Genomic DNA, 23,600 nt, shown 5'->3' on the forward strand with positions numbered 1-23,600 from the left:
GTTTCATATTTCCTTTTACATATTTATTTGTTTCAGCTACATATGGTTTAATCCATATCTTCTTGTCAAACTATATATTTATATTTAATGAAGTCTTAAAAACTCTGATTGTCTAGTAACTTAATCTGTTCTCTTTGTTCATTAAACATTTGTCATGGAAACATATTTGAACCTGAAGCATGAGAGTACTTGGGGAGCTTTCCTGCCTAAGAATGCTATCTGGAAAATTTCCCAGCTAAATTGGCCATGAAAGCAGATACGGAATTTATCTGAAAACTTCCCGTTTAAATCATAAGTTATCAATTTTGCTGAACTACTTAGTTACCCAGGCTAGTGCTACACTATCAAAGATGTTTTTACAATATTTCTCAAAAAGATACATAGTCTCTACATTCACAAGAACTGCAGTTTTGGTTTCTTTTGCTGAACTTTTACAGTGTACTGCCTAGCATACTATTGTGATGTTAGAGTTGAAATAAAATACTCTGAGAAAATATTTGAAGCATAAGACACTTGGTTAAAACAGCAGAAATAAAATGCAACAGTATTATAAAAGTAGCATTTGGAGGGTGTATTATATGTGTGAACATGTACAAACACAGTTAACTAGAGGAAATTCTTCGTACAGGTACATGGTAAAATAGAATGTGTAAGCTCCTCTAAATACTAGTCAGTGTACATTGCATGCTGCTATATTGGGCAGAAAGACACTTCAGGACAGCTTTTCTAAAGCAGATAAATGACATGTCACAATCAAGCCCTAAAATCTAAAAAAGAAACAAAAATTTATTTTTTTTTAAGCCCTTGGTACGGCAGAAAAAGCACTGCCTTAGAAGTTCAAAAAGATTCTTCACCCAGGTGCCGTTTTTCTGTATGACTTCATTTTCTCCATCTGTAGAGATTTGCTCTGAACTATGTATGTCTCAGGTTTTGGTGGGTTTTTTTAAATTGGGAAAAGTTTCTCAGATTTTATGAGGATTAAATAAAATAATATATATGTATATATGCCTGTAATACAGATATTGTTCTATGTCTTTCTATTCAATATTGGCAGTGACTAGTGTGTAATTCAGGCCAAATACATATTTGTAGTTTTTCAACTACAAATAACGGGTTGGTGATATTTCATTGTGAAAGCTGAGCTTAAGTGCAAATGATCTCAGTTTAGTCTAGCAACATTGATTAATGCAGTAAGTCTGGAGACAACTCCTAAAAAAAGATAATTTCAGTGAAAACACTTTTTACTAATTAAACAACAGAAACGTGAATAGGACTTCATAGAGGTTAGTGAATTTGTAAAGGATGATAATTAACAAGTTTAAATTGGTCTTGATGCCAACCTACAAAATTTGAACCTTAAGCCCAGTTAAAGTTGTTATTTCTGGCACTTGGCATGGTCCTTAAGTTCTCCTGATAGCCTTTACTTAAGTAGATAGGTACTAAGTCAACAGCCTCTTTGGGACTCAGTTGTATTGTTCTTCTGCTTTCAGCCTTCCTATTTCTTACAGATCTTATCTTGGTCCCTGATCTCCTGAGAGAAAGACATTTCCAGTTTGACCCTGAGATTTTTTTTTCTTTTCTGGATTTTAAACTGTCCCGGATGGTCTTTATGTCTTTAGAATTCCTCAGTATGAACACAATATGAAAAAATTGACCAGATTTACTCTTTATCTGGAACCTCTATTCCTTACCTAACTTCCTATCAACACGAGAAGCCTACTGATTTCTTAGAATTTTTTTTTCTTTTTTTTTTGGCTGCGTTGGGTCTTCATTGCTGCACGTGGGCGTTTTCTAGTTGCGGCGAGCGAGGCCCACTCTTCCTTGTGGTAAGCAGGCTTCTCATTGGGTGGCTTCTCTTGATGCGGAGCACGGGCTCTAGGTGCGCAGGCTTCAGTAGTTGTGGCACACGGGCTCAGTAGTTGTGGCTTGTGGGCTCTAGAGCGTAGGCTCAGTAGTTGTGGCTCAGGGGCTTAGTTGCCCCGCGGCACGTGGGATCTTCCCGGACCAGGACTCGAACCTGTGCCCCAGCATTGGCAGGTGATCGATTCTTAACCACTGCGCCACTTGGGAAACCCCTCTTAGAACTTTAAAGCAATCATCCCTTTTGGATTAACCACAAATTTTCCTGTTGCCTGGGCTTCCCTGGTGGCGCAGTGGTTGGGAGTCCGCCTGTCAATGCGGGGGACGCGGGTTTGTGCCCCGGTCTGGGAGGATCCCACATGCCGCGGAACGGCTGGGCCCGTGAGCCATGGCCGCTGAGCCTGCGCGTCCGGAGCCTGTGCTCTGCAGCGGGAGAGGCCAAGACAGTGAGAGGCCCGCGTACCGCAAAAAAAAAAAAAAAAAAAAAAAAAAAAATTCCTGTTGCCTCTCTGTGCTGCATCTCAGCTGTTAACTGATCTCGTGAAATAAGGCCATTGATCTCCAGTTTTATCTCTCATTAAGCCATCCCTAGTTTAGATTACCCTACCTTTTCCTATTTCCTTGCTGGCTTATGACTACAGTATTTTATTTGTGCGTAAAATATTCTAAAAATGAAAATTATATACTGGGTTTGCTACGGAAGTAAGAGGGGGCAACAAAAGGAAATATTGAATAGTTGCAAAGGAGGAACTAGAATAACTATAAAGCAGACACAAAAATTCAGTACAGCAATCAAGGTTATTTAGTATAGAAGAAAATAGGTGTGAGTGCTTTAGTTATTCCCAAGTATATCATGTCTTAAAATATTACAATAACTGCTGTTAATAAAGCCTGTAAGTCATTGGTTCTTAACCAGAAGGGTACATAGTCAACTTAAAAAAATATATATATATATATAAAATTAAAGAAGACACAGGAGATTCTGATTGTGTTTGTGTTTGAGGTAGAACTCAGGACATAAATATCTTTGTAAATTTCCTTAGTGATTCTCATAAATATCCTTGATTAAAAACCATTGTTCTGATACAGCAAGAAAATTTAGTACATTCTGCTTAAGACTGCAGGGATATTTATATAATCTCTGTAATTCTAGTCATTAAGAAAAAAAATCTAGTAGAAAAATGGTCAAAAGATAAGGAGAAAATCGATGAAAGAAGAAATACAAATGACTGTTAACCTTGTGAAAATACATTAAATGTCACTACTAGACAAAGAAATACATGTTTTTCTAACCAGATCACCAAAAGTGAAAAATTTGGGCTGTTTGTAGAAACAGGCACTCAAGTTCTTTAGTGGTAGGAGTATGAGTTAGTACAAATCTGTAGGGCAGTTTGGCAATATGTATCAAAGTTTTAAATGTTTTTATTATTTGATAATATTTGATATATATTTGATATATATTTGATATATATTTGATAAATATTTGATAATTTTATCCTAAGAATTTATTCTAAAGACATTGGAAAATATCAGATTACAAAACAACATTTACAATGTGACCTCTATGGTTAGGATCAGCATTTTTTACAAGTCTGAAAGGCTATATATATATATATAGTATAACAAAATAATACCAGTAGTTATATCTGAGAGGTATGACTACAGATAAAAAATTTTTTTTAAATGTCAGTATTTTAGTGTCTGTGGGTGGCTTTGGTACACAGAGATTATGTAGAAGTTCCTTTGTCTCTAAAATTTTAAATCCCCCTGGGCTTGAACAGACATAGTAGGGAGTTTGTTACCTTCTGGGCTGTCTAAAGTTGCTTATTGATTTCTTTCAGCAGTGAGATCCTGAAGCTCCTGATTTTCTCATTGCCCTGACAACCAGGCTGAGCCGCTTTAAATGATTACTGAAATTTTAAACAGAAGTCTCATTATTCACTCAGAAAGTCTATAGTCTCCTTAAGATTGTAGTCAATTACCTTAACTACTTTGTTGGTTTTGTAATTCTTTTTCCTTTTAAGATATTTAAATGTTTTCCTGTTTTGCTCTAAAGATACTTTAAGGCTATTGAATTCTTTATACTCAGGGAATTCTTTATACACTTAGGTAATTCTGTGGTAACTTCTTCGAATTTGATGAAATCTGACACTCCATATTCTTCCCCCACCCCAACTTTATTGAAGTATAGTTTGCAAAAAAATTTTATTTATCTAAAGTGTACAATGTGATATTGTGAAATGTTTACCACAATTAAATTGATAAACACATCCATCACCTCACATAGTTACCTTTTGTGTGTGTGGTGAGAATGCTTAAGATGTACTCTCAGCAAATTTCAAGTATACAACACAGTATTGTTGACTCTGGTCACCATTGCTGTCCGTTAGATCCTCAGAACTTATTCACCTTAAAACTGACAGTTGTACTGTTTGACCAACATCTTTAAATTTCCCCTATCTATATTCTGTCTACTCTTGTAGAAAACATTAACTTATGGTTAAATTCTGGCTGTTTCTCAAGTTTTATTTAGTTCTGGATCACAGCTTCTTAGGTCATTCAAATGACAGTTTTGACTTTCAATTTTTTTTCCAGTTTTTTGGTACATTTTAAATTACTAAAGAGCATATATAAGTTTTATAAGGAGAGCTAAAGCTGTTTTGATTTGGGGGGGAAAGATAGGGAACTTCAGAATCAACAGAAGAGCTATTCTAACCTATAAAACATTTAACAACTCTTAACTAGTAGGATATAAGATAAATAAGAATCAGTAACTTTTCTACAGGTCCTGTGTGAAGAAAACTAACAGAAAGACTTAAACCAAGAGGTTTTTTGCTTTTTTTTTTTAATGTGACTGTATAAGACACAGATATACACAGATACTCTCTACTGAAAGTTTTTCCCAGAATCATTTACAGTTTTAATTTTAGTCAGCATCTCAATAGGTTTTTCTTTCTGGATGAATAGGAAATAGAGAGTGAGGAGGTATCTTAAAAAAGATTCTGTAGCTCATTTGAAGTCAAGACATTTTTGAAAAAGTAATGAGCAAGTATTTGTCATATCAATATGAGCAAAGACTATAATACTATTGTAAGACGATTGTGGTTCTGATAGACCAGTGGACTAGAAACAGACCCTGATATATGTAAGAATTTGGTGGTATCATAAATCAGTGGAAAAGGAGGGATTATTCAATAAATGGTGTTAGAATAATTGGTTAACCATTTGGAAGAAAAGAAATGAAGTTAAAATTTCCCCTCAAATCTGTAACAAAATTCCAGATAGATTGAAGTTAACTACAAAATAGAAGCCATTAGAAAATTTAAATGTAGGTAAACATTTAATGACCTAGGGGAAGGAGTTTATAAGCTTAGACAGTGAAAGAAATCACCCAGGGAAAGGTGGATCATTCTTAACACATAACAGCCGAAAACTTCTACAATAAAGGTACCACAAATGCAATTAACAGACAGATGGAAAAATTAGAAAACTATTTCCAGCAAATGTGACAAAGTGTATACATGTGCACATATCTACCTCTTGGGGGTCAGAGAAGAGATAAACTGTAGTTCTTAACCATTTTGGGATAACCCTCTTCCAGAAAAATGTATGTGCTGCACGTGCACACTAATGGGAACGTGCATATGTACACATGCCCCAAATTTTCAGTAAAATTTTAGGAGACTCACATGTTCATAGGAGTTCTATGAACCACGAAAGAAGTGCCTGAGTAAACTTCAACCTCCCTGTTAAAGAAGTAGAAGGTTTTTAAAAATGGTAATTTTGAATATTGGTAAAAATATTGGTAATGGGATATAAATTAGTAAAACCTCCCTAGAAAACTCTTTGGCTTTTAAAATGTCAGAATCTTATTTAAAAATTCTGTTTCTTGGAATTATTTTAAGAAACACCAGAATCTCAGACATTTTTACTGTACATAGCAGTGATCATTATGTACAGAAATGCTCATTACTTATACTAGCAAAAAATTGGAAGCACCCTGAATGCTCAACTTAGTGTAATGGTTATTATAAGTTTTAGTTTAGACATATAATAGAACATCATGGAGCCATTATAAGTTTTTTAAAGACTGTTTGGTGATGTGGGAAAACAATGAAAATGCCCTGTTAAATGAAAAAAGGAAATGCAGTACGATTTTTTTTTAAAGTTGTTTCTAAGTGATGAGACTATTGGTGGTTTTAAATTTTTTATTCATTTATGTATTCTGTCCTTCATTTATTTTTATAGTGATATGTATTAGTTCCATAATTAAAACACTCTTGAAAAAAAGTTATTCCGTTGTATAATTTTTAAAGTCTTACTTAAAAATCAGTAAAATGACAATGATTTGACACTCAAAAATATTTGCAAGTTTTGTTTTTCTTTAAAACTTTGATTGTTATTGGTTCAAGAAATTTTATCTTAAAATACATGTGGAATTAAGACAGAAAATTAATTTTTGGATACCTTTTCCTTCTCCTACTAGAAGTGGAAGACCTGTTTTCTTCACTTAAACATATCCAACATACTTTGGTAGATTCTCAGAGCCAGGAGGATATTTCACTGCTTTTACAACTTGTACAAAATAAAGATTTCCAGAATGCATTTAAGATATACAACGCTGTCACAGTACACATGAACAAGGCCAGTCCTCCATTTCCTCTTATCTCCAATGCGCAAGACCTTGCACAAGAGGTATGTATTCTGAACGTCTCATTGACATATACAAAGTAATTGATAGTGATAGTAAGGCAGCGTTCTTGGAAAATACTGGTGTGAATATAAGGTTTGTTAGAATTAATTACTGCTGATCACATGTTAATAATTTATTGTGTTAGGAAAAATTTGCTTATGTGTATTTTATCCTGAAAAAAATATATGCCTTAGTTCACAGTCAGGGCTCTGTTTCATGAAGAGAATAGCATTAGGTTTGTATATGCAACTACATATTTGCATAGTAAGAGAAATATTTGTCTAAATTACTAAAGGGGAAAAATTTTAACGTAGTATAGTTTTATTATAAGCATTATACATTATAAACTGAGATAAATTAATACTGATGAGATTAAATTATATTCGATAATCAGGTATCATAAATATGTAACTTCTAAGATTTGTTACTTGTAGGTATTTTGAAGTTTTTCCTCTATAGATACTGTATAGAAGGTCCAAAATAATTAAATTTTAATGTACAGTGAGAGTTTCTCATGTTAACATGCTGATAGTTAAGTTCTAGTGTCTGCTGCTTGTTGATGTTTAGTGTTTAATGTGTTTTGCAAACATATTTTATTTTATTTATTTTAAAAAGTATTTATTTGGCTGCGCCGGGTCTTAGTTGCAGCACGCGGCATCTTTAGTTGTGGCGTGTGGGATCTTTAGTTGCGGCATGCAGGATCTAGTTCCCTGACTGGGGATCGAACCTGGGCCCCCTGCATTGGGAGCACAGAGTCTTAACCACTGGACCACCATGGAAGTCCCTCTGCAAACATATTTTAAATTGAAGGTTTTAAAAGGATGTAAGTAAGCCATCTCCTATTTTTGGGGGGTGGACATTCTGTCATTATTACAGGATTTTAAGTTATTTTAAAATGAATAATTCTGGAAGCCCATCAGGTAAATCTATTTCACTGAACCCAGACACAAAACAGAAAGTGGGCTGAGGGAAGGGTAGGACTTCCAGAGCTACAGACACGTAAAGTAGGTTAGGAGGCACGTTTTGAATTAGCACAGAATGTATTTTCTTCATGTAGATGCTTACAGTGAGCGAAGGTCCTATGTGCAAGAGTGGCAGAGAGCAGTCTCATGTTGCTCAGGATAGGAGTGTGACCTAGGGACCTGTTCCTAGAGGGGAAATTTCCCATCTGCTAGTTAAAAGACCTAGTTGAGACCTATTCTTTGTGCTCATTTTTTATTATTGAAATTAAATATGCAGAATTTTTCATTAATAAATTATCCCTGTAGTTTTACTTATAGTTTAAATGGGTTTCCTGAAAATTCCTTACAGAGGTTGAAATAGCTGACAGTACTTTGATCTTATTTATTCACAAATATAGTATAACTTTTATTGTGTAGGGTTGGGAGGAATACATAATAGATCATTGTAATCCTTCTCTTCCCATTTAGGAGGAAGGTTTGTCCAGCCAGGTACTGGGGCTTTGTTTTGTTAAGAACAGTAGGTAGAAAAGAGAATGATATAAGCAAGAGAGATTTAAATTGCTCCATTGGAAGAAAGTGACACAACAGAAAGGCTGGAAGGAAAGGAAAAAAAAAAGGAGGCAACGTAGCTTTAAAGGTTTTAGGAGTTGAGAGGCAAAGAACTAGAAGTGGCTTAAAGAGTAATGCTTTGAGAGAGAAAGAAATGGTTAAAAAGGACTTTAAAAACTCAATTTTCAATATTAGATTTAGCATAGTTAACATGTACATGGTTCACAATTGTAAAAGTATTGATTCTATATCAAGGAGATTTTCTCAAAGTTTGCTTTCACAGCCTTCAGTAATACTTGAGAATTGTATTGCTTTGGTGGTGGTGGGATAGTAGGTGATTAGTGACATTGGGCTGAGACTGGTCTTAAAATGAGTGCAAAATGACTAACCTAGTTGGGGCAACAACATACGGTTGTGCTACAAAGTGAATGACTTCCCCTGGAGTTGTGCATGCACAACTGTGTGGCAGCCCTGACTTGACAGTACATAACATGTGAGAAAAGGATGTACTTGGAACTCATCAAAGAAGAGTGTTAAATCTGATAACAAAATTCTGAAGGTTAAATGGACTCATTGCTTTTATTTTACAGCTGGAAAAGCTTAACAATCACCTTATTCAACCCTTCTGTTTTATGTTTCTGAATTTTGAGGCCAGGTGAGGTTTTGTGACTGGGATGAGACTAACTAGGCTACTCATATGCCCATTGCCTAATTTTTTGCTTTTTAGCATTCATAATTCCAGCTTGTTTCATATACAGTATTTAAAGGAAGAAATTACCTCATGTTTCAGTTAGTATATCATTTTTAAATGGAAATTTAATCCAAGTAAGTAAAAAAAACTCAAGAATTTGATGAAAGAATGTCTTAACACATTAGGAAGTGTTCTTTGTTTTTATAGCTTAAAATATCAGTTAAACATTAAATATCATATAATAGATAATACAGCTTCTGAAAACTTCAGATACTGAGATCCAGATTATATCTTTGACAATCCAGGATACTCATTAATAAATGTAAAACAAGTTTTTTGATCATTTTTAAAGTGCTTTTATCAAGAAAAGGTTGAGAACCTGGGTTTCGTTAAATGAACTTTTGCTTATCCAGTAAAAATGCAAGCCAACAAACTAGAAAATGGTATTTGATTTTGAGATATTGAGGTATATACGTGTATAAGTATATATATAACAAAAACTTGCATCCAAAAGAACTGTCGCGAATTAACAAGAAAGAGACTACTTAGGTTTTTTTTAATGGGCAAAGGACTTGAACAGACACTTCTCAAAAAGAGGAAACCCCAACAGCCAGTAAGTATGAAAAGTTCAGCATCATTAGCTAATAGAGAAATGCAAATTAAAACAAAATGAGAGACTACCACATAGACACCAAAATGACTAAAAAAATTTTTGAAAGACTGGCAATGTTAAATCTTAATGAACTTATGGAGGAACTGAAACTCTGATAATGTTACTGGTGGAATATAAATTAGTACTGCCACTTTGGAAAATGTTTGGAAATGTCTGCTAAAGCTAAAGTACCTATATCTGTGAACTAACATTTTTATGTCTGGGTATGTACCTGAGAGAGATGAAAACATATCCACACAAAGGCTTAAGCATAAACGTTCATAGCAGCCAGATAATCATTAGAAGCTGGAAAGAGCCCAGATGCACATCAACCAGTGAAAATTGAGTTAGACTCTCACTGTGGAAGAAAAATGAGTTAACAATCACAATCTAAAGAGAAGTACTATGGTGGCAGTATGAAAAAGGTACCAAGAGCGTAATGAGATGTGCCTACTTCAGTAGGGGTTGGGGAGAGGCAGACATGGCAAAGGAGGAGATTTGGGAGGAAGGAAGAAACAGAAAATTTAATATGCTAAGTCTTGAAGGACAGTTGGGAATTTACCTGAAAGCCCAAGAAAGAAAAGCCTTTCCACTGGCAAAGGGTTCAAAGATAGTAGTGACTGAGAAAGCATGGCATATTTATTGCACAATGAGTAAGGAGTAGGATATGATTTTCAAGATAGAGTCCAGGTCCTGAAGGCCAGATAAGCCATATTAATAAGTTTAAATTTTCTTACGATGGATCCACATTAGTAAACATTTTAAAGTAATTAAGTTACATGAATAGATGAAAGGAGAAAACCATATGATCAACTTGATGCAGAAAAGACATCTGAAAAAAATTTAATACCTTTTCCTTGATAATGAGAATTCTTAGAAAACCAGGTACATTTTGTTAACTTGATAAAGAACAATATCAGAAACTAATAGGGAGCATCTTACCTAATGATGAAACACCCAACACGTTGCTTTTTTTTTTAATTTTTGTCTGCGTTGGGTCTTTGTTGCTGCGCGAGGGCTTTCTCTAGTGGCAGTGAGCAGGGGCTGCTCTTCATTGCGGTGCACGGGCTTCTCATTGCGGTGGCTTCTCTTGTTGTGGAGCTCTAGAGCGCAGGCTCAGTAGTTGTGGTGCACGGGCTTAGTTGCTCCATGGCATGTGGGATCTTCCCAGACCAGGGCTCGAACACGTGTTCCCTGCATTGGCAGGCAGATTTTTAACCACTGTGCCACCAGGGAAGTCCCCAGCATGTTGCTTTTTAAGCCTGGAATAATAAAAGGAATCTACAGATTCTCACCACTAGTATTCAGCATTTTTCTGGAGGTACTAGCTAGTGCAGTAAAACAAGAAAAGTCATGAAATGTTGTAGGGGAACAGGGAAAATGTGAATAAGTTTAATTAGTTACTTTGAAAAACTAAAACCTTGATTCATTTGGTAGTCAACATGAGGCCTATTAAAGTATAGATAAAATGTGTATACACACAGATACCCTATTTGAAAATGCACGTAAAGAGATATTGAGAGAAATAATAAATTATTAACAAGGCTATCTCTGGGTGGTGGATATATAGGTAATTTTCTTATTTAGATGTTGATGTGTTTCTCAAATTTAATACACAAAAGCCACTAAAGGAGAGTTCAAAGCAAGAAATTTATAAGTGATTGCAGAGCTACTGAAGGATTTTAAACAAGAGTTTGATATAAACAGGCTTCCTGTTTAAAGTATTATTCTGATAACATTGCGGGAGATGTGTGAGATCAAGAATGGAGTCCGGCTTAGAGTATGGAGGCTAGTGTAATTGTCCAGATGTAAGATTTTGAACAGCCATTGAACATGAAGTGAAGAAGTATTTCAGTAGGAAATTAGGGCTTCCCTGTGGCGCAGTGGTTAAGAATCCGCCTGCCAATGCAGGAGACACGGGTTTGAGCCCTGGTCTGGGAATATCGCACATGCCACAGAGCAGCTAAGCCCATGCGCCACAACTACTGAGCCTGCGCTCTGGAGACCGTGTGCCACAACTGCTGGAGCCCACGCACCTGGAGCCTGTGCTCTGCAACAAGAGAGGTCACCGCAATGAGAAGCCTGCTCACTGCAACGAAGAGTAGCCCCCGCTCACTGCAACTAGAGAAAGCCCGCGTGCAGCAATGAAGACCCAATGCAGTAAAAAATAAACAAATAAATTAATTAATTTTTAAAAATAATTAGTATCAAATTGAAATAGTTATATTGTTATAAAACTGTATGACTAGCATGATCTCATTCTGGTAAAAGTAAGAAGTAAAGGATATACACAAAGATTTTCTCATGGTTTTGAGGTTATGGGTGTATTGTTTTTGATAACCAACTTTATTGAGATATAATTTACATACACTTAAAATTGGTATGCTTCATTATATAGTTCAATATTTTTGGCACATGTATACGCCTGTGTAATCTACCACCACAATCAAGTTATAGAAACATCCGTGAATGCATAAAGCTCCCTTAATTTCTTTTGTAGACAGTAACCACTTCCCACTCCCCAGACCCTAGGCAGCCAGTGATCTGTTTTCTGTTTTTACAGATTTGCCTTTTCTGGAAATTTCATATAAATGGAATAAAATAATATGTAGTCTTTTATATCTGACTTGTTTTGTTTAGTATAATGTTTTTCAAATTCATCAGTGTGTTGCATGTATTTAGTAGTTTGAACTTCTTGTTGAGTAGTATTCCATCGTATGCATATCCTACAATTTGTTTAACCACTTTCCTATTGGTGGATATTTAGGTTATTTCCATTTTATTATTCTAGCAGATGTGTAACAGTATCTTGTTTTAGTCTGCATTTCCATATGTTGAGCATTTTTTCATAAGCTGTTTCCTTATCTTCTTTTGGAAAATATTTTGATCTTTTTCCCATTTTAAAAATCATATTGTATATTTTATTGAGTTGTAAGAGTTCTTAATGTACTCTAGTTACAAGTCCTCCTGTCAGATGTGTATCTCTTGGTGAATATTTTGGTAAAAACAAGTATAAGAATATAGGAGGATATATACCAAATGATTCTCCCTAGGTTTGGGGATTATGGTGAGTTTTATTTCCTTCTTTTGGATTATCTATTTTCTGATTTTTCACATTTAACATATACCATTTCTGTAATTTAAAAAAAATAGTTTAAAATGCTCTGAAGGAAAATAGAGAAGGTATTTTAGCTAGAGAAGAGTACAAGATCAAGAGAGAACTTTCTTTTTTAAAGATAAGAGATTAGAGCATTTTTATAGCCTAATGGAAAGGAGCCAGTATGAGGTAAGAATAGCCTTTTAATTCCTTAGGCCTTTGTAGAAGTAGCTCATGTTGTATGTTGACACTAAAATAGGCAACAACTGGATTAATAGGGGAAGGAAATAAACACTTAACAGGAGTTGAAATTTCTTTAGAAGGGACTATCTCAGAGGTGCTAGGAACTGATTTAAAAGTAAAAATAGGAGGGAATTCCCCTGCAGTCCAGTGGTTAGGACTTGGCACTTTCACTGCCATGGCCCCAAGTTCAATCCCTGGTCGAGGAACTAAGATCCTGCAAGCCGTGCAGTGCAGCCAAAATAAATAAATAAATAAAAAGGTAAAGATAGAAAAAAAGTGTCTATACACAAAATTATTGAGTTGACTTTGTACATTTTGTTCAAAGTGCATTTCTAATCCAAAATTTTCTTTCTCTCTCAGGATTACTTTCTTAGGGACTATAAATTTCATTTTAAATTAACTGGGATATGATATATTTAAAAAAGAAAAGTACCCTATTTTAAAAATCAGCATTTAATTATTCACAGTTTTGGATTACTGCACTCGACCATTAGTAAGACTTTAATCGAATTCTTGCAAAAGATAATAATTGCTATGCCCCCCTGTTTATACATATAGAACTTTACATTTAGAAACATGTTTTTCTAGGTACCAAAACCAGAGGACAGGCTAATTTTGATGCTGTTATTGCTATGATCTACTTGTGGTCAAATTAGTTAATCCCAAAATTATCATCTCTTAGGTTTGATAGGGGAATTACTTTAAAAATTATTTAAAATAGCCATAAGAGGTATTAGAGAATTACTAGATTCCTGTTCTAATCATGAGTTACTTTTTTAAAAATTAATTAATTTAATTTTGGCTGCGTTGGGTCTTTGCTGCTGTGCACAGGCTTTCTCTAGATGCGGCAAGAGGGGGCTACTCTTTGTTGCGGTGCACGGGCTTCTCACTGAGGTGGCTTCTCTTGTTGTGGAGCACGGGCTTTAGGCACGCGAGTTTCAGTAGTTTTAGCACCGGGCTCAGCAGTTGTGGCCCGTGGACTCTAGAGTACAGGCTCAGTAGTTGTGGTGCACAGGCTTAGTTGCTTCGCGGCATGTGGGATCTTCCTAGACCAGGGATTGAACCTGTGTCCCCCACACCGGCAGGCAGATTCTTAACCACTGTGCCACCAGGGAAGTCCCAATCGTGAGTTAGTTTTATTAAAAAATTATACTATATATTAATTTACTTCTATATGTTTTCATGATGATAATTTTGGCTTTGTTAATCTGCATTGCTGCAAAGTGCTCTTTTTGGTACTCGAGTTAGGAAGCACAGAAAGGAAGAAAATCAGAGGCATTAATAGTGAAAACATATATAGTATAATCTTTGAGGAAAACTAGTCCACAGAGCAAATTTGTACCTTTAAATATTTATGGTAGAAAAAAAGATGGAAAATAATTCGACTGAACATACAGCTCAAGTGATTAGAAATTGAAAAGGGAAATAAACTAGAGCAGAAAAAAGGAATTAAATTATTTAAATGGAAAGAACAATAGATTTAACATCAAAAGCTGGTTTTTTGACAAGTACAAGAAAATAGAGAAACCTTTGACCAGTTAGATGAAGAAAAAATACTAATAACATTAGGAAAGAAAAAAGAAGCATAGATGCAAACACAGGAGACTAAAAAATTATAATTGCAACTTTATGTCACTAAATGTGAAAGTGCTGTCAAGTGGGTGGTTTTTGTAAGAAAATGTAAATTGCCAAAAGTGACTTAAGAAAAGGTAACCAAAAAAAGTAGTAACTATAGATAAAATTGAAAGTTGGAAATCCACCCCTAAAATAAACTACCAGGCCCAGATAATTTTACAAGCTCTATCAAAACATTAAGGAACATATGAGTCTTACGTTAAATAAACTGTTTTCATGTATAAATGTTGACTATTTCCCAACTCATTGTGCTAGAATAGTATAGATACTAAAAACAGTAGTTCTGTAAACCAGTGTATATGACTATGCTCACCAAGTCTCTAATCCGGTTTATGAACATTAATATAGAAATCTTAAAATGTGAGTAACTCACATCTAGAAATATATTAAGGTAATAATTTACTATGTGCTAGGTAGTGTGCTAAGCAGTTTATGTGGATTATCTCAATCTTTTAAGAACCTTACATTGTACGCGCCAATCTACAGGTGAGGAAACAAAGACTAAAAAAAATTCTTCATAATCAAGTGGAGTTTATCCTAGGAGTGCAAGAATTGCTTGACTTGGGTAAATTTTTTAATGTGATTCACTGTAGTATGGTGGTTGTTTCATTACTCCAATATAAATTTATATGTTAGTCTGTAACTCTTTAAAATGTCATCTCTGATTTAAAATGTAGTTACATAAACATATGATTAAAACACTATAAAATAGCAACATAACTGTTAGAACAGTTCTTCCCTTATATAATCATTATTAGTCTCTTTTACATAGTATGTTTGCAGAAATTTTCAAGAAGGAAATACCTCATTCATAGGCATAAATAAAAATGCTATTGTCAATCAGGTAACAAGATTGAAAACTCTGTGAGAAACAAATACTTTTTTAAAGTTATAATTCTCTTTAGTGCTTTTCTTTCTTACAAGTAGTTTTTACAATTTTTTTCTGAATTTTTATTTTATTTATTTTTTTAAGCAGCAGATTCTTATTAGCTATCCATTTTATACATATTAGTATATATATGTCAATCCGAATCTCCCAATTCATCACACACACACCCCACCACCACTTTCCCTCCTTGGTGTCCATATGTTTGTTCTCTACATCTGTCTCAATTTCTGCCCTGCAAACCAGTTCATCTGTACCATTTTTCTAGGTTCCACATATACGCGTTAATATACGATATTTGTTTTTCTCTTTCTGATTTACTTCGCTCTGTATGACAGTCTGTAGATCCATCCACGTCTCTAAAAATGACCAAATTCCGTTCCTTTTTATGGCTGAGTGATATTCCATTCTGTATATGTACCACATCTTCTTTATCCATTCGTCTGTCAATGGGCATTTAGGTTGCTTCCATGACCTGGCTATTGTAAATACTGCTGCAATGAACATTGGGGTGCATGTGTCTTTTTGAATTATGGTTTTCTCAGGGTATATGTCCAGTAGTGGGATTGCTGGGTCATATGGTAGTTCTATTTTTAGGTTTTTAAGGAACCTCCATACTGTTCTCCATAATGGCTGTATCAATTTACATTCCCACCAACAATGCAGGAGGGTTCCCTTTTCTCCACACCCTCTCCAGCATTTGTTGTTTGTAGATTTTCTGATGATGCCCATTCTGACTGGTGTGAGGTGATACCTCATTGTAGTTTTGATTTGCATTTCTCTAATAATTAGTGATGTTGAGCAGCTTTTCATGTGCTTCTTGGCCATCTGTATGTCTTCTTTGGAGAAATGTCTATTTAGCTCTTCTGCCCATTTTTGGATTGGGTTGTTTGTTTTTTTAATATCAAAATGCATGAGCTGTTTATATATTTTGGAGATTAATCCTTTGTTGATTGGTTTGCAAATATTTTCTCCCATTCTGAGGGTTGTCTTTTCGTCTTGTTTATATTTTCCTTTGCTGTGCAAAAGCTTTTAAGTTTCATTAGGTCCCATTTGTTTATTTTTGTTTTTATTTCCATTACTCTAGGAGGTGGATCAAAAAAGATCTTGCAGTGATTTATGTCAAAGAGTGTTCTTCCTTTGTTTTCCTCTAAGAGTTTTTATAGTGTCCAGTCTTACAATTAGGTCTCTAATCCATTTTGACTTTATTTTTGTATATGGTGTTAGAGAGCGTTCTAATTTCATTCTTTTACATGTAGCTGTCCAGTTTTCCCAGCACTACTTATTGAAGAGACTGTCTTTTCTCCACTGTATATCCTTGCCTCCTTTGTCATAGATGAGTTGACCGTAGGTGTGTGAGCTTATCTCTGGGCTTCCTATCCTGTTCCATTGATCTGTATTGCTGTTTTTGTGCCAGTACCATATTGTCTTGATTACTGTAGCTTTGTAGTATAGTCTGAGGTCAGGGAGTCTGATTCCTCCAGCTCCGTTTTTTTTCCCTCAAACAGCTTTGGCTATTCGGGGTCTTTTGTGTCTCCATACAAATTTTAGGACTTTTTGTTCTAGTTCTGTAAAAAATGCCATTGGTAATTTGATAGGGAGTGCATTGAATCTATAGATTGCTTTGGGTAGTATAGTCATTTTCACAATATTGATTCTTCCAAGAACATGGCATATCTCTCCATCTGTTTGTATCATCTTTAATTTCTTTCATCAGTGTCTTATAGTTTTCTGCATACAGGTCTTTTGTCTCCCTAGGTAGGTTTATTCCTAGGTATTGTATTCTTTTTGTTGCAGTGGTAAATGGGAGTGTTTCCTTAATTTCTCTTTCAGAGTTTTCATCATTCGTGTATAGGAATGCAAGAGATTTCTGTGCATTAATTTTGTATCCTGCAACTTTACCAAATTCATTGATTAGCTCAAGAAGTTTTCTGGTGGCATCTTTAGGATTCTCTATGTATAGTATCATGTCATCTGCAAACAGTGACAGTTTTACTTCTTCTTTTCCAATTTGTATTCCTTTTATTTCTTTTTCTTCTCTGATTGCCGTGGCTGGGACTTCCAAAACTATGTTGAATAATAGTGGCGAGAGTGGACATCCTTGTCTTGTTCCTGATCTTAGAGGAAATGCTTTCAGTTTTTCACCATTGAGAAAGATGTTTGCTGTGGGTTTGTCGTATATGGCCTTTATTATGTTGAGGTAGGTTCCCTCTATGGACACTTTCTGGAGAGTTTGTATCATAAATGGTTGTTGAATTTTGTCAAAAGCTTTTCTGCATCCATTGAGATGATCATATAGTGTTTCTTCTTCAATTTGTTAATATGGTGTATCACATTGATTGATTTTTGTATATTGAAGAATCCTTGCATCCCTGGGATAAATCCCACTTGATCATGGTGTATGATCCTTTTAATGTGTTGTTGGATTCTGTTTGCTAGTATTTTGTTGAGGATTTTTCCATCTGTATTCATCAGTGATATTGGTTTGTGATTTTCTTTTTCTGTAGTATCTTTGTCTGGTTTTGGTATCAGGGTGATGGTGGCCTCATAGAATGAGTTTGGAAATGTTCCTTCCTCTGCATTTTTCGAAGAGTTTGAGAAGGATGGGTGTTAGCTCTTCTCTAAATGTTTGATAGAATTCACCTGCGAAGCCATCTGGTCCTGGACCTTTGTTTGTTGGAAGATTTGTAATCACAGTTTCAATTTCATTACTTGTGATTGGTCTGTTCATATTTTCTATTGCTTCCTGGTTCAGTCTTGGAAGCTTATACCTTTCTAAGGATTTGTCCATTTTTTCCAGGTTGTCCATTTTATTGGCATAGAGTTGCTTGTAGTAGTCTCTCATGATGCTTTGTATTTCTGCGGTGTCTGTTGTAACTTCTCCTTTTTCATTTCTAATTTTATTGATTTGAGTCCTCTCCCTCTTTTTCTTGATGAGTCTGGCTAATGGTTTATCAATTTTGTTTATCTTCTCAGAGAACCAGCTTTTAGTTTTATTGTTCTTTGCTATTGTTTTCTTTGTTTCTATTTCATTTACTTCTGCTCTGATCTTTATGACTTCTTTCCTTCTACTAACTTTGGGTTTTGTTTCTTCTTCTTTCTCTAGTTCCTGTAGGTGTAAGGTTAGATTGTTTATTTGAGGTTTTTCTTCTTCTTGAGGTAGGATTGTATTGCTATAAACTTCCCTCTTAGAACTGCTTTTGCTGCATCCCATAGCTTTTGGATCATCATGTTTTCTTTGTCATTTGTCTCTAGGTATTTTTGATTTCCTCTTTGATTTCTTCAGTGATCTCTTGGTTATTTACTAATGTATTGTTTAGCCTCCATGTGTTTGTGGTTTTTTGTGGGGTTTTTTCCCTGTAATTGATTTCTAATCTCATAGCATTGTGGTCAGAAAAGATGCTTGATATGATTTCAGTTTCCTTAAATTTACTGAGGCTTCATTTGTGACCCAAGATGTTATCTATCCTGGAGAATGTTCTGTGTGCACTTGAGAAGAAAGTGTAATCTGCTGTTTTTGGATGGGATGTCCTACAAATGTCAATTAAATCTGTCTGGTCTGTTGTGTCATCTAAAGCTTGTGTTTCCTTATTAATTTTCTATTTGGATGATCTATCCATTGGTGTAAGTGAGGTGTTAACGTTCCCCACTATTATCGTGTTATTGTCGATTTCCTCTTTTATAGCTGTCAGCAGTTGCCTTATGTATTGACGTGCCCCTATGTTGGGTGCATGTATATTTATAATTGTTATAGCTTCTTCTTGGATTGATCCATTGATCATTATGTAGTGTCCTTCCTTGTCTCTTGTAACATTCTTTATTTTAAAGTCTATTTTATCTGATATGAATATTGCTACTCCAGCTTTCTTTTGATTTCCATTTGCATGGAATATCTTTTTCCATATAGATGGGTCTTGTTTTTGTATCCATTCAGTGAGCCTGTGTCTTTTGGTTGGAGCATTTAATCTGTTCACGTTTAAGGTAATTATGAATATGTATGTTCCTGTTACCATTTTCTTAATTGTTATGGGTTTGTTCCTGTAGGTCCTTTTCTTCTCTTGTGTTTCCTGCTTAGAGAAATTCCTTTAGCATTTGTTGTAGATCTGGTTTGGTGGTGCTGAATTCTCTTAGCTTTTGCTTGTCTGTAAAGCTTTTGATTTCTCCGTTGAATCTGAATGAGATCCTTGCTGGGTATAGTAGTCTTTGTTGTAGGTTCTTCCCTTTCATCACTTTAAATATATCATCCCACTCGGTTCTGGCTTGTAGAGTTTCTGCTGAGAAATCAGCTGTTAACCTTATGGGAGTTCCGTTGTATGTTACTTGTCGTTTTTCCCTTGCTGCTTTCAGTAATTTTTCTTGGTCTTCAATTTTTGTCAGTTTGATTACAGTGTGTCTTGGCATGTTTCTCCTTGGGTTTATCCTGCTTGGAACTCTCTACGCTTCCGGAGAGTGGCTATTTCCTTTCCCATGTTAGGGAAGTTTTCGACTATAATCTCTTCCAGTATTTTTTCGGGTCCTTTCTCTCTCTCTTCTCCTTCTGGGACCCCTATAATGCGAATGTTGGTGCGTTTAATGTTGTCCCAGAGGTCTCTTAGGCTGTCTTCATTTCTTTTCAGTCTTTTTTCTTTATTCTGTTCTGTGGCAACGAATTCCACCATTCTGTCTTCCAGGTCATTTGTCCATTTTTCTGCCTCCATTTTTCTGCTATTGATTCCTTCTAGCATATTTTTCATTTCACTTACTGTATTGTTCATCTCTGTTTGTTTGTTCTTTAATTCTTCTAGGTCTTTGTTAAACATTTCTTGCATCTTCTCAATCTTTGCCTCCATTCTTTTTCTGAGGTCCTGGATCATATTCACTGTCATTATTCTGAATTCTTTTTCCAGAAGTTTACCTATCTCCACTTCATTTAGTTGTTTTTCTGGGGTTGTATCTTGTTCCTTCATCTGGTACATAGCCCTCTGCCTTTTCATCTTGTCTTTCTGTGAATGTGGTTTTTGTTCCACAGGCTGCAAGATTGTAGTTCTTCTTGCTTCTGCTCTCTGCCCTCTGCTGGATGAGGCTACCTAAGAGGCTTGTGCAAGTTTTTTGATGGGAGGGACTAGTGGTGGGTAGAGCTGGGTGTTGCTCTGGTGTGCAGAGCTCAGTAAAATTTTAATCTGCTTGTCTGCTGATGGGTGGGGCTGGACCCTCCCTGTTGGTTGTTTGGCCTGAGGCAACACAGCACTGGAGCCTACCTGGCTCTTTGGTGGGGCTAATGGCAGACTCTGGGAGGGCTCACGCCAAGGAGTACTTCCCAGACCTTCTGCTGCCAGTGTCCTTGTCCTCACAGTGAGCCACAGCCACCCCCTGCCTCTGCAGGAGACCCTCCAACACTATCAGGTAGGTCTGGTTCAGTCTCTTATGGTGTCTCTGCTCCTTCCCCTGGGTCCCAATGGGCACACTACTTTGTGCCCTCCAAGAGTGGAGTGTCTGTTTCCCCCAGTCCTGTGGAAGTCCTGCAATCAAATCCTGCTAGCCTTCAAAGTCTGATTATCTGGGAATTCCTCCTCCCTTTGCTGTACCCCAAGGTTGGGAAGCCTGACGTGGGGCTCAGAACCTTCACTCCAGTGGGTGGACTTGTGTGGTATAAGTGTTCTCCAGTTTGTGAGTCACTCACCCAGCAGTTATGGGATTTGATTTTATTGTGATTGCGCCCCTCCTACCGCCTCATTGTGGCTTCTCCTTTGTCTTTGGATGTGGGGTATCTTTTCTGGTGAGTTCCAGTGTCTTCCTGTCGATGATTGTCCAGCAGCTAGTTGTGATTCCGGTGCTCTCGGAAGAGGGAGCGAGCGCACATCCTTCTACTCCACCATCTTGAACCCGTTTTCCAGTTTTTACAATTTTAAATCATACCTTTTTTTAAAAAAAATCTTTATAAATGCTAGTGATAGTTTTTATAACCTAGGAAGAATATTCTTTGTTTCTTAGGTACAAAGTGTTTTGAAGCCAATCCACCAGAAGGAAGGACAAGAATTAACTGCTTTGCTGAATGCTCCACATATTCAGGTAGAAAATGGAGAGAGCATCATATGTGTGGTTTTTCCAGCATCCAAAATCACTTTGAATCAGTCTCTTGGGCTAAAAGAGACCTCAAATATTAATGTAGCCTGTTTTGATTGCTTACAACTTCCACTGCAGAATAATTATTGTTAACCACATTATTTTTGAAACAACTTCTTATTCTTTACAAATTCCTCCCTTTTTTGGTCATATTTTTCCATAAATTTTAATTATCTGTGATGTTGGACCCTTGAGGTAATTTTGTTTTTTATGAAGTTTAATAAGCATTTTAGACTTTGATAACTCATCCCAGAGTATTCCCTATTATACCTAACAAATCTTTAGTTATTATTAGCTATAAAAGATACAGGGTTGCATCTGTACTTCAGTTGGAAAGTTTGGAAAGAGATCTGAATATATAATTAATTACAGCACTTCTTTTAAAGGTTTAATGATCAGGATACTATGTACATGATTAGGTTAAAATCTCTCTACAGAAATAAATCATGCTGTTACTTTAAATGCTATGGGTTTCTTTGAAACAGGCACTTTTACTGGCCCATGATAAGGTTGCTGAGCAGGAAATGCAGCTAGAGCCCATTACAGATGAGAGAGTTTATGAAAGCATTGGCCAATATGGAGGAGAAACTGTAAAAATAGTTCGTATAGAAAAGGCTCGAGATATTCCATTGGTAAGTGTCCCACATCTCTGATATGAGATCCTTTCTACACAGGGGTCTTCTGTATGGCAGATAGTTGAAGACTTTACATTTCTGGTAGTTTTTCTCTTTGGAGGCTAACTTTTTGGAATTCTTTTATGTTCTTCCTCATACTCCTTATTCATCTGAGAAATAATTTGTTCATCTTTTCTCACCCATAATTTGATGAAAATAATAGCTTGTGAAGTAATCGTTGAACAAAGAAGGGACAAGTAATCTGCTTCATTAGTCTGCCAGCTTTTTAAAAAAACAGTGGAAAGTCTGATCTTTTCATTCAATGTAATTACTTACATACTTCACATATACTTAGAAGTATGCATTGTTTAATGTTAATATTTTGTAGTTTTTGTATGTAGAACGTTTTTCTGTTAGTCTGCTATCATTGACTTAATTTTCTTTATTTTCAGAGAAATATTTTTGAATCCTAAGTTCTCAAATTGTCTTGCACAGTGTGGTATATGAAATAGGGACTGTATTTTATTAAAGGGAATTTTATGTAACTAGGTTTTCCCAACCAGAAAGAAAGAAATTGGGAATGTTATGACAAAATTTTAAAATAAAAGTTCAGGAGAAAAGTGTTACAAACTATCTAATTTCAAGCTTTATTCTGTATTTCATATTTCCAGTTTTTGAGTGTATATATTGCAGTTGCACTTCCAATTTGTATAATAAATATTGATGTTTAATACATTTTAATGTGAATTGGATGCAGCTATCATATTTAATATTTTGATAATTAACCAGATTAGTATTCATCTCTTAATGATATTTTGAATTTAAAAAGACTTTTAGTTACAAGTCATGTTCACTAATTATACCTAAATATAGTATAACCATTTGAATAGCATCCAGCATATAGAGAACAAATTTGATTATAGGCTTTCACATTGTTCTTGAACAAGTGCATTTTTATGCTGTTGTATGCTTCAAAAGCCTGATTTTAGAATTTTAACGAATGGAATGCTTCTGAAGCACAAAATGTGGGGGAAATGATCAGCTTTCAAACCTAATTGCCATGATTATTCTAGCTGTGTAAATACATTTTTTTCTCAAGATAACTGAAGGCTAGAATTGTTGAATACAAAAATAAAAATTAAAAAATGAGTACATGTTGAACCCAAAAATTGCATTTTTATTTCAGTATTGGCTATTGAATTTTTTTAAGGGTGCTACAGTTCGTAATGAAATGGATTCTGTCATCATTAGTCGGATAGTAAAAGGAGGTGCTGCAGAAAAAAGTGGTCTGTTACATGAAGGGGATGAAGTTCTGGAGATCAATGGCATTGAAATTCGGGGGAAAGATGTCAATGAGGTTTTTGACTTGTTGGTAAGTTGCCCCGAGTAGAAGAATAATTGATAGACTCTCAAAAGCCTCCTTTGTTATTGGACTTCAGAATAAAATATTTAAAAAGCATTTTAAAAATAACTGTTAAGATCTCTATACAATTTCTAGCACAATTTTCCCATGGTATAATTGTTTCCACAATATTTATTAGTAGAATTTTATTCTTGTGGGGGTGGAGGTGCTGCTGATTTTTTTTTCTTTATTACTACCAGGTATATTTTGTTCG

At 35.4% G+C, this 23,600-nt stretch overlaps 1 protein-coding gene across 2 annotated transcripts in view; it reads left to right on the forward strand.

Annotated features, from left to right (window-relative positions):
• MPP5 (membrane palmitoylated protein 5) overlaps window positions 1-23,600 on the forward strand; it is a 103,360-nt gene that overhangs the window by 44,200 nt on the left and 35,560 nt on the right. For both annotated transcript variants that reach the window (XM_029238348.1, XM_029238350.1), the window contains exons 4-7: window positions 6,347-6,555; window positions 21,239-21,316; window positions 21,856-22,002; window positions 23,195-23,356. In XM_029238348.1, coding sequence (XP_029094181.1) covers window positions 6,347-6,555; window positions 21,239-21,316; window positions 21,856-22,002; window positions 23,195-23,356 — 596 coding nt within the window. The remainder of the gene's footprint in view (window positions 1-6,346; window positions 6,556-21,238; window positions 21,317-21,855; window positions 22,003-23,194; window positions 23,357-23,600) is intronic.

The sequence above is a fragment of the Monodon monoceros genome, unplaced genomic scaffold (genome assembly GCF_005190385.1).
Source record: "Monodon monoceros isolate NGI ecotype Baffin Bay Population unplaced genomic scaffold, NGI_Narwhal_1 Super_Scaffold_21, whole genome shotgun sequence".
Lineage (NCBI taxonomy): Eukaryota > Metazoa > Chordata > Mammalia > Artiodactyla > Monodontidae > Monodon > Monodon monoceros.